Here is an 11,324-nt window from a genome sequence, read left to right as displayed (position 1 = left end):
TCTTCTTCAACAGGGCCAAAATATGATCGACAGAACTATATTACTTTCAGAGAATGTGTAAGTGCTATGAATTGTGCATGCTTTGGATTGACACACGTGTTTTGATCCATTATTGGAGAAAATTGACAGTGTTCAAAAGCGAAATGATGATAGAAAACTTTTTGACAAGCCGCATTATAAACTTGATGTGTGTTGTGAAACAAGGCACATCTTGTTCAGAGATTAGAAAGTTCGATTGGTTAATCTATTTGAGGAAGGATATTGATGCATAGGTACATACTTCCTCGGATATTTCATTTTCATGACAATTTGGATATTAGTTTTGATTATAATGATGAATTTATTTACCTTACAGCAGCCTATGGTCAGAACTAATGTGACACGAATTATAATTTCGTATACATTTATACATGCATGTATATACAATACAGATCTATTATATACATGCACGCATAACATTAACAATGAACATTAATTACACTTAACTATGTTACGAAACTATGAATGACAGGTGAGAATGCCATATGGTGAGGATTAATAAGAATTAACCTTTCTATCCACATTTTTTAGTTTTTTTTTTTCCTTTTTTTTATACAATAATAATATTATTCTTATAATTATTATTTTGCATACCTTTGCTATTTAAATTAATGTAATATAATATAGATATATAAATAATATACAGATACGAATCTAGAGAGATAGACATATTGTATATATATTTATATACGTATAAGTGTACAATATTAGACTTTCACTATATTACACGGGTATATCACCCCCCCCCCCCCCCGCCCTTCCTTCCTCCCGCCCTCTTTTATCCATATTGGTGTGATTGAAGTGTTGCCACGAGCTTTGAAAAATCAAAGACAACAGAAACCAGAAATTAATTAATTCAGCCACTTTTTCCAACCAGTTTGCAACTGGAATATTGTAGAATGATGACTGCATTGCAGTAATACCGTGGCTAGATAACTAGTTGGGATACTGTAGGGTGGATCAAAACCAGTAATAATGCAGTTGTCCGAAAGATGCTAAGGGATTTATTTATACGTCATACGATTAGGAGCAATTCTTCAATGTCACCTAAGTTTCACTTTGTAAATATTCACACTTAAGCCTCAAAACACTAATGCAAAACTACTACTCATATTAGAACACATTGCTTGGTAAGAATCGTTGATCGAAAGTAGGTTCGGATATCCACACTATTCTCAATGCAGTCATTAGTCATTAAAAAATCCTAGACATCTAGAATTAAAGGTAGATTAGATTAAATCGAGCTAATTCAATCAATTTATTTATTCACAATAATAATTACGATAAATAATCAACAATCTGTTAAGGCGTGCGATTCAAACTTCGTGTCTTATTACCATTCACAGCGTTATTTGACCTCCTCGGTTTTGAATTTAATGTTTTTCTCCGCCTGAAATACGAAATAACTTATTATAATCAAAGTATGACGTTTTGAGAATGGACCAACTTCTATTTTTAGTTGTGCCTGTTGAAAAATTTAAGTATAATAAACAGAGTCCTAAGATAAATAAATTATTTACGTAAAATTATTAAAACTGGCAATTCAATGCCATTATCATGTTATAAGCAACACATGTCGACTTACGATTTCCTATTTCACTTTTTTTTCAATCGGAGTAGGTGAATATTGTAAACCAGAGATTGCAGTCCAAAAGTTGTTAATTTTGAATATTGATTTTAATCGATAATTTAGAATCAAAACTATAGCGTATCGTTAAACGGAGCAATCATGGAAAACTTAATGAAATATCAACATTTATAAAATTCTAAAACGAATGGTCAGCTCTTTCTTCTTTTTAAAGAAGGAAATCAACGGTTCAGGTACGTCCATTCCTATATTATTGCCAACAATGGTTTATCCACCATCTGTAGTAAATGAGTACGACCAAAATGTGCTCTCATGATGCTGTAGTCTCGTTCTGCCAAATTGCGACGTGTCTAATGCAATAATGGAACAGTGAAATTCCCACATATTAAATACACGTCAAAGACTATTTACGTTTTCATGTTTTCGCCTCGCGCACAGACGTACCTTTCTCAATTCCCATTATCAGCAGCTTTTCTTTGCAATATTATGATATGCATGTCTGTAGGTATACTAAACAGTATATATCGTGTAGATACGAACAAAATGCAAAACAGCTTACTGTTCGAAAAGTTAAGTAAGAATGAAAAACGTAACTGTTTACCCTTTCGTCAGATAATTTATATCGATCAGAAAAAATGAAAAATCCACGTTACTAACCGTCTCCAAGTATATGTCCAACCAGGGAACAATATTTTCAATGTAAGCTAATTTTCACAAAAATTGAAGAAACAAAAAACAAAAGAGAGAAGAAATATCTAGACAATCAGCAGAATAAATATGGTAAATATGGAAGTCGAAAGAGAAACCGTCTTTACAAGTATGCAGTTCGTATCATGAAAATTTAATTGGAAACTCATTTTAATATGGCTGCACTTTCTATTCAACTATACTTTGACAATAATATAATTAGCTGATAACATTTTTGTCTAAGTTCTCTCTAGTCATGTTAGAAATACGTGTTTAAGGTTTCAAATATCGTCTACGACGATTCGTTCGCACACACTTCGAGCATTTGAATGAAACACACTTATAATATTATCTGTAGTAATCACATGTGTTAAAGTTTGAACACAAAAATTAAAAATACTACTACACGTATTATATGTACAGGATATTTCACTTGGTACAGAATATCGTACGATTATTTTAGTATTTCTCTACCTTCTAAAACTTTTTTACCAGCACAACATTTTTTCTGGCTCTTTTTCTTTTCCTTTTAAACCATGGTTCTTGGTCTGTAATAAATGAAACGTCATGTACTTATCGTAATGAGAGTTTAATGTAGCGTGTACTTCAATCCGACTGGCATTTTTTTCAAGCTAGCTTCGTAATTACTTAAAAAGACGATGCAAGCAATATTTTTGCTACTAAATCTTAGATTACATATTTTCAACTAACATGTTGCTTTTTACGTTGACGGAAGAGGCTTCTAGTTCTAACCAGTCCCCATATTGTAGACTAATTCCATAGCGGCAACAGAACTTTTGCCTGGACTTTATACAATTCGTGACAGTTTCTTTCAAATATTCTACTCACAACTTAATTTCTTTTTTTCAATTTTAATGCTGTTAAATTGCTTTAAGCCATTTAGTCAAAGTTTGCAAAGACACATGAATAAATTTAAAAGCGAAGCTTTCAATTGGTTCGTGTATACAAAATAAAGAATATTATATGTAAGAATATTTTTCAGAACTCGAGTTAGTTAATCGTATGAACTTGTCAATGCGAAGCCATACATGGAAATATTTTAGAGAAACCTTATACTTTGGTAAAATTCGTCTAACACGATTTTAGTACCAATTTCCATTACCAGTGCCGGACTAATACTTTATATAAATTGCTGTTCAAGAAAATACTAAAAGTCTGAGCTGTGTGAACATAATGTGATTAAGTGTATAAAAAATCAAGTGTGTAAGCTTGATGAAAACTGTACAATAGTCCAGGAGGAACTGCGCAGAGTGTCTCGATTCAGTTTAGAATGTTAGAATGATACATCCTCTTCAGAAGCTCTCAAAGTTATTTTCAGGGTATTCTAGTATAATTTCTTTAATTTTTTAAAATGTAAAAAAATGAATTCTAAGCCATGTTCGACTGGCTTGGGTCCGTGTTTTGTGTGGTGGTCGGTGTACTGATGTTTGCGCTATTATCGCTAGAGTTACCGCTGGCTCCTGCAGCTGCATTAGTAGCTTCTGACTGGGCACCAGGATTATCCGATGGTTGCATGTACTTTGGGATAAGGATAGGAGTCAGGGTTGGTTGAATTTGCAGTTCCTGTTCCGTGAAGTTGAAAAGAGGTGGAAGTTCACGACCATTTGGCAATCGAGTACATTGCTCCCTCAATTCGTTGAAAAATGAATGAGCACAGGCTTGCAGGGGCGTCATTCGCAAGGATGGCGTGTACTCTAGAAGTCGGGCAACAAGTTCCATTGCTTCGGGCGGTGTACGTGCCCTAAATACCTAAAAACCCAAGAATTCGTTATGAAAAGATATGATTCACATTTCGAATCCTTAATTTTCTACCAATGAGATAACATAGTATTCCGGATTTAAATTACACCTTCAGTTTGGTTGGGCACTGCATTTTTATACATGTAAAATCCGTAGAGGAGGAAACTAGATAATAAGTGAAATTTCAACTGAAGTATGTGGAATTGTAATTTTGTTGATTTAGTTTTTATCGGAATGAAAATTTATTTCATTCAACTGCTTTTCCTCAGTAAAATGAGTATTGTTTACTTGAAAAAGCAATGAAACTAAAAGCTTAACTGTGAAAAAAGACGATTCTTGTCGACTATTCATATTGCTAGATTGATACCATGAAAAAAAAAAAAAAAAAAGGCTTCGAGTTGCTCCTATACGTTTCTATAAAAACTGAATGATGACTTTACACCGAAGTATCAGTCAACTCAACTTGTGGTCCAACTACGAAGTAATACTGGTCCAACATTCGCCATCTGCCAAAGTAAATCGAGGCTATGACAAAGCTGTACTATTGACATTACTATGAGTTTGTGTCGTGAGTAGTAGCCACACTGTGCAGCAAATATTGGTAATGCATTGTAGTGTTTGAGTGTAGCAGTATTAAATTGTGTTTTAAATACACTGAAAATTCATTCGTGATCATACGCGTCCCGCACACAATGTATCATTAAAAGTAGAGCACTTATAGCAGCTGTTATATAGAGAGTCAGATACTTTTAATTTGGACTAGCTTAACCATCAATATTCACTTAAAAATAAAATAATATTTGACAATAATTTATAGCTCTATCTGTATGTATTTTGAACAACTGCTAACCATACATGTACTTAAAGCACAGACCACCTGCGAATTCAGAGGTCTTCGCTTCAGTGCAACAGAAGACCTCCGAACGGGTTGAAGTAATCGTAATTCGTCCTCAATTTGTTTATTGTGTAGAACAGATATACCAAAATATTAGAGTAAGTGATATTTTTATACTTGCTAGCGATTGCAAGACACTACACGTGATACATCAGGGTTAGTGGTGTTAGCTGCGATTGCTTCGCTTAGAAGTATTCATATTTTTTAGCTGTATTTTGTTAGTTCCAGTTTGCAAAATGAGAAGAATAGAAAAAAAGAATAAAATAAAAAAAGGAGAAGAAATTCATTACAGCCATAACACGTTCCAAGATATATCACTTACTCTAATTTTTTGGTGCTCGGTCGAACATTTAGGCGCGCTCATTCGTTGAAGCATTAACTGTAACCACGAGTACAAGTTTTGGTTGATCAACAATGATTAACAAAGGATTTTACCCATGCAGAATCGACTAGTTTCTCAAAGTGCACTTGAACAATGGTCGATTCCATAACGCAGTACGTATAGACAATTATATTAATTTGATGTTCTATGTCTGTTATGACTATCATGACGTTAAATACAATACCTGATGTGTGCATATGAGGTAAATGTGATGCTTCAAGTATTTTGTTCACAATGTTCAAAACACCACATATATACGTACTGTGTAGATTTCGTTGAAACAAAATTTAGAGGCACGTATAAGTCGATTCACCTGGTCAGGCTTCTAGACAAGTTGATCAAAGTTATTTTGTGCACAGAAATCCAATTTTCTACCGTATTTGATAGTTGACAATGATAAACGATAGCCAGTTTCATAATAACGTGTGAAGAAATATTACCCTTGATTACTCCTTCTATTCTTGTTCATATATTTATACAACACTGATCGACGTTCCAAAAACATTTTGTACTGTACCATAAAGTTATAAATTGATGTAAAAGAAAATACCTTTTGCCAGGGATGTGACTTGATCTGAGGGAATTTAAATTCTGTATAGTTGGGGTTCATTTCTCTGATTTGTTCACGAGTCGGTGTGCCAAGAACTTTTATGATCTCGACAAGTTGATCGACGCCACTATCGCCAGGGAATATTGGCTGACCAAGTAATAATTCTGCTAGCACACAGCCTGCACTCCATACATCTTCAATCACAAAGAGAAAAGGATGTGATCATCATAGTAGCATATGAATTATTGATGTTTATGGTTATAACTAGGAATGTTCATTATTTATATATTATTCATTCATCCATGAGTTGCAAAATATTTTTCATTTCACTTTCCTCAACCCTTCGTAAGAAAATGAAAGAACTAAACTTACCAATCTTTGTGGTGTAGTCAATTGCACCGAAAATGAGTTCTGGTGCACGATAATAGCGACTACAAATATAGGATACATTTGGTTCACCCTTAACCAAATGTTTGGCTGAACCAAAATCGCAGAGCTTAAGCACGCCCGTTTCCGGATCCAAAAGAAGATTTTGCGGTTTGATATCTCTGTGGCATATTCCCAACGAATGAATGTATGCTAATGACCGGAAAAGCTGGTACATGTATAGCTGAAATTAAAAAATTGACACCATCAAGATCCGGCTTTCATTTATAAATAAGTATTTTGTAAAATACTCCAGAGACGTTTCATAAAAGTATGCACATATTTCGTACAATTTAACGTTTGTGTATATTAAAAAATAGCAAATAAAAATCACACAACACACGTGTTTGTAGATATAGAAAGAATTATGTTATGTAAGCATTCATGCCGTCATCTCGCTGATTATCAATATTATTATTATCATGACTATCATGTGGAAAGTATATTTTATACTATTTCAGTTGCGTCGCAGAATAATGCCAGTACGAGATATCGAAAGGCTATCATCGAAGTTATCAAGTTTTGTTATCAGTTTATTGCACGTACGCTAATTGCAAAAATAGCACCAAACAGATTGTTTGAAGAACATTATCTATTAGTCAATTAATCGATCATAAATAAAGTATAGATGGAATGTGCAGCTGCATAATTTTTCTTATCGAGGTTCTTTGACATGTACTTTCACTTATTCATTTAGGCCGCAGTGAGAATGCTAAATTTGTACCTTCCGAATTGCAATCGTTTGCTTTAAAATAGCCTGATTGATTCGCAATAAATATTAACATAAAAGGTTCATTTAGCAAACTTAAAATAGAAAAGTGTGAAGATGTTTGGACAATTAATAAGATACTAACCAATAATCGCTAAAAAAGAGTAAGATAAGAGAAGCTTGGAGTTAAACGTACCTTGATGAAACTGATGGGTATCGTTTGTTTGCTTTTGCTATAGTGTCTGGCCACTTTGTACACAGTTTCTGGGATGTATTCCAGCACTAGATTGAGATACACCTCGTCTTTCTGTAGATAAATAAAGACCATGTATTTGTTAAATAATATATTCTGGTTGAATTCAAATTTGTTACCGCAGCCATAGGGCCTCAAATATTATGTAATATCACTCAAATTTATTTCCATTATGTGTTATTGCATTGTTTATACTAGCACGTGTAACTATGCTGTATTTTGTATCAAGCCTAAAATTATCAGTATTATCATCATTATCGTATCAAGTTACTCAAGATATTCTGAGTAAATAGGATGTGATCACAACGTTATGAGTGTAGACATATTCAAAATAAAAGCAAAATAAATAATGAAATTAATAGGAAATAAAGTGTACAATCCGCATTAGTAAGTGTAATAAATAGCAGGAAGTGGTAAATGCTACTAAGTTATAATAAAATTACCTGTAAACACAGGTATCGGAACATCGTATTACTAAACTGTGTTTTCTTGAATAAGCAAAATGGTAATTTCTGTACTGAAAATCTAGTTTTCATTTGGCATTCGTGAATTCACATTTTTCCTAGGGTTCTTATCCATTAAATGTAGACTATAAACGATAAATTATGATAATTTTCTATAACTAGCAAAGCGCATTAGATTCTAGATCCAACATTAAGTCCAGAAGTGTTTCAATATCCTTGTTGTAAGAAGCATCAAGACCTAGGGCAAATTTATAAAAAGGATTTTCGAACTACTGGGTCCGTTTCACTTACGTCAACATGAAAAACTGGGTTAGTCGCGGTTAAGATGTTCTATAAAAATAACATAACAATGATTCTGCATTAAACTAAAATAGATATTTCTAATCGACACACTATTTCAGGGTGGCAGTGAATAATTATTTTTTCATTGAAAAAACTGAAATAATTACTCGTGATCGGTCAAAATTCAACCAAGGTATTTCTGACCGTGCAAATGTTCGATAAACCTGTCGTTTATTTTTTACTATTCGTTACACAAAACTGGCCATTTATCAACAACTTGAAATCACTAAATTGAAAGTCATCAGAAACTAAAGATTCTGTCAGTTTGTACCAGTGATAATTACACAGGAGACGTGTCGATTGTTCTCAATGGTTGCAACCATTCGATTATGAAAGAATCGTGATTTATCATATTCCGATCATGAAAATAAAATGATAAAGTAGAGTGAGTTGTGGACTCATTGAAATTCAGCTTCCGCCCTGCCAATCGAACTTCTATAAAAGCATGCCAAACAATTTCATTGATAGGTCATCCTAATCGGCTGCTTTGCTATTTCTGTGCGATAGTAACATTTGTGGACGGAATATCCAGTTTGTTAAATCGTATAAATATATAATTGAGACTAATATTGGTATACGTATACGTAAAGTAATAGAAATTACCTTATCACCACTAGAATAGAAGAAATATTTAAGTTTTACGATGTTGCAATGCTCTAGACGTCGCATGATTTGAAGTTCCCTGTTCTGAAAAAATAACGATTAAGATTAATTACGCTTATTCTTATATCTATATCTACACTACTATATATACTTTCTTCTAAATTCAACAATAAATATCTCGTTACCTTAAATCGTTTATCCTGAAGGACTTTTTTGATGGCAACCATTTCGCCGGTGTCACACAACTTGGCCTGGTAAACGACACCGAAGCTTCCATTTCCGATGACTTTGGTGTCGGTGTAGGCAACTTCTTGAGGACGGTCCGGCCCAGCTCCTGCACTTGCCACTACGGTGGTCACCTTGCTGCCATCCTTGCCTGCATTGTACATCGCACCACCCATAGAAACAACCGAAAACCACAACGCTACAGTACAGCGAAAGTAATAGAAGAAAAATAAATTTCTACTGCGGCGCAATACGCACGAAGAAAGCCAAAAAATACTCTCCAGAACGAGCCACTAATATTCGGAATATCATATACAGTATCAAAATTTTATTCCAGCCTCGTTGCTATCTTGAATTTCAATGGTGGATAAATCGAGTCTACGCATTTGAAGGAATATGAGTTGATGTGAGTTTGTTATGAAAAAAAAGATGCCGAAACTTTTTTTAGTGATCATACGAATAGCCTGCAGAATTTCGCGACGCTCGGAACTTTGGTCTGAAGGAATCATATTAAAAACAGCATATTGGATTAGAGTATAATAGGGCTTAGGATTCTTAGATGATGTTGTACGATATACGAGGTGGTTTTTTTTTTTTAGAAACTATGTACTTCGGCTGAAGCAAAAATAGATTTTCAACAGGTCATAAGAGGCTGTATATAAGAAAAGCTATTTTAAGAAAAATAAGCTCATCGTTAAACGAGAGAAATTAGTGATTACAATCATAACAACAAACCTGGTGGCAATTTAAAGAAAAGTATAACGGTAATGGGTATAAAGAATGCGTATATTTTTCGTCGTTTGTGTAACTGGGCTTGCAAATGACGAGTGTCAAACGTAAATTAGGCATGCAGAGAGAAAGATGTAGGGTAAGTTATTATCAACAACAGGAAATTTGAAACGTGCATACAAGTAGCTGCTAAGCGATTATTTCTAATTATATGCTAAGCCTTCCGGTGGTAGAATTGAAGGCTGTAGCGCTATTTTGGCGTCATGATGCTTCACACACACACACACCCATATATGTATATATATATATATATTTGTACATATACTGTACGGCACAGCTGCAGTTTCGGAGAGGAATAGCGCAAATGTGCACGTTCGTTTGATTCTAACGTCGATATAGAGTTTGCGTAATATTTGGCTTTTATTTCTGGGACGTAGAGAACCATTATTATTACTCAAGTTTCGGTTCAAAGACCCATGAAGTATACGTATAATTACAGACATCTCACCTAACAAACAAATGTATAAAAAAACTGAATGATTCTCTTGATACTCAGAGAAAATATCTACGATTCGTTCAAAATATCTCACAGGATCATCGTCGAACCGTTTAACCGCAGCGAATAGTAACGATTTAAGATTGTGTATTTTCTAGGATCTACTGCGAGCAATTTGCGTCAGTTAAAGTATTTCAGTCACTTTGAAGATAAAAAAATAAATAAAATAAAACACTTTGTCGCTTTTCTTTTGTGCTCAATTCACACACCGCAGTCATCTCATTGTCAGACCAGATCAAAGTAAAATTTGCACAAGAGTTCTCGTAACTCGTGTGCAAGCTCACATGCAAAAGCTCACAATTAACACAACTTCCTCGGCCAATATTGACTGGAAATATATTATCTTGCCAAGTATAGGCATGCGTCAACCTGCCGGCAAACTAAAGATGTAGTAATTTTCTAATATTACCGAAGACTAACGTCGATAACTCGAGTCGTATTCGCCTGAAAAATAGCGCTAAGGTGTGGATAATAAAGATGTAAGGAACTCGCGTTTATGGCTCAGTCGGAGCTAATTGACTTTGTTCTGAGACTTTTCACTCACTGGAACGCGATAAATATCTTCATCTGTCAACCGTTAAGGCTGTTATGATACAGCAAGAATTACTTCTCGTTATAATAATTCAAAAAGCAAAGAAACGACCAGGCAGAAAGTTCGCGTTCGTTGAACCTTTGAGGCAAATTGAGGCAGGATGTAACAGTGATAAGAGACCGGATACTTTTTAACCATACGTTTGGTACTTTGCGAAGTGCTAATTGCAAGATACTTTAGCAACAATAATGAGAATGCATTCTTATCACGATTAATAGTCAACATTCGAGTGCTCGATCCTTATTATGTGAGCATGAATGAGAAAAATGATAACTTGGCCATTTAATATATCGAGAAAAAAAAAAAGTCAGTTATTTTTCGTTTGCTTTTATTTTATAAAACTTCTCTCTCAAGCGACACTATCTATTTCTACTTTCGTATGCATTAGAATTTTTTTGCAAAATCATCGCACAAAATGTCATACCAATACTGCTCGCCGTTAAATCTCTACTGCTCTGCTTCGTGTTGGAAACTGTTGCTGCTTTCATTCGATGTTCATACTTGGAACGAATCAGCAATGATA

At 34.2% G+C, this 11,324-nt stretch overlaps 1 protein-coding gene across 7 annotated transcripts in view; it reads right to left on the bottom strand.

The window, feature by feature from the left end:
* Positions 1-1,287: 1,287 nt before the first annotated feature.
* LOC124307504 (glycogen synthase kinase-3 beta) overlaps positions 1,288-11,324 on the bottom strand; it is a 30,876-nt gene continuing 20,839 nt past the window's right edge. For 3 of the 7 annotated variants that reach the window (XM_046769225.1, XM_046769227.1, XM_046769220.1), the window contains exons 2-8: positions 8,885-9,075; positions 8,700-8,783; positions 7,234-7,344; positions 6,275-6,512; positions 5,903-6,096; positions 5,293-5,349; positions 1,288-4,084 (exon numbers count right to left, since the gene is read on the bottom strand). In XM_046769225.1, coding sequence (XP_046625181.1) covers positions 3,704-4,084; positions 5,293-5,349; positions 5,903-6,096; positions 6,275-6,512; positions 7,234-7,344; positions 8,700-8,783; positions 8,885-9,075 — 1,256 coding nt within the window. In that variant the 3' untranslated portion in view covers positions 1,288-3,703. Of the gene's footprint in view, positions 4,085-5,292; positions 5,350-5,902; positions 6,097-6,274; positions 6,513-7,233; positions 7,345-8,699; positions 8,784-8,884; positions 9,097-11,324 lie in introns of all 7 variants that reach the window. The other 4 variants (XM_046769226.1, XM_046769221.1, XM_046769222.1 and 1 more) reach the window with 3 other exon arrangements.

The sequence above is a fragment of the Neodiprion virginianus genome, chromosome 6 (genome assembly GCF_021901495.1).
Source record: "Neodiprion virginianus isolate iyNeoVirg1 chromosome 6, iyNeoVirg1.1, whole genome shotgun sequence".
NCBI lineage: Eukaryota > Metazoa > Arthropoda > Insecta > Hymenoptera > Diprionidae > Neodiprion > Neodiprion virginianus.
Note: the sequence above shows the minus strand (reverse complement) of the source record. Positions and strands in the feature narration are given on the sequence as shown.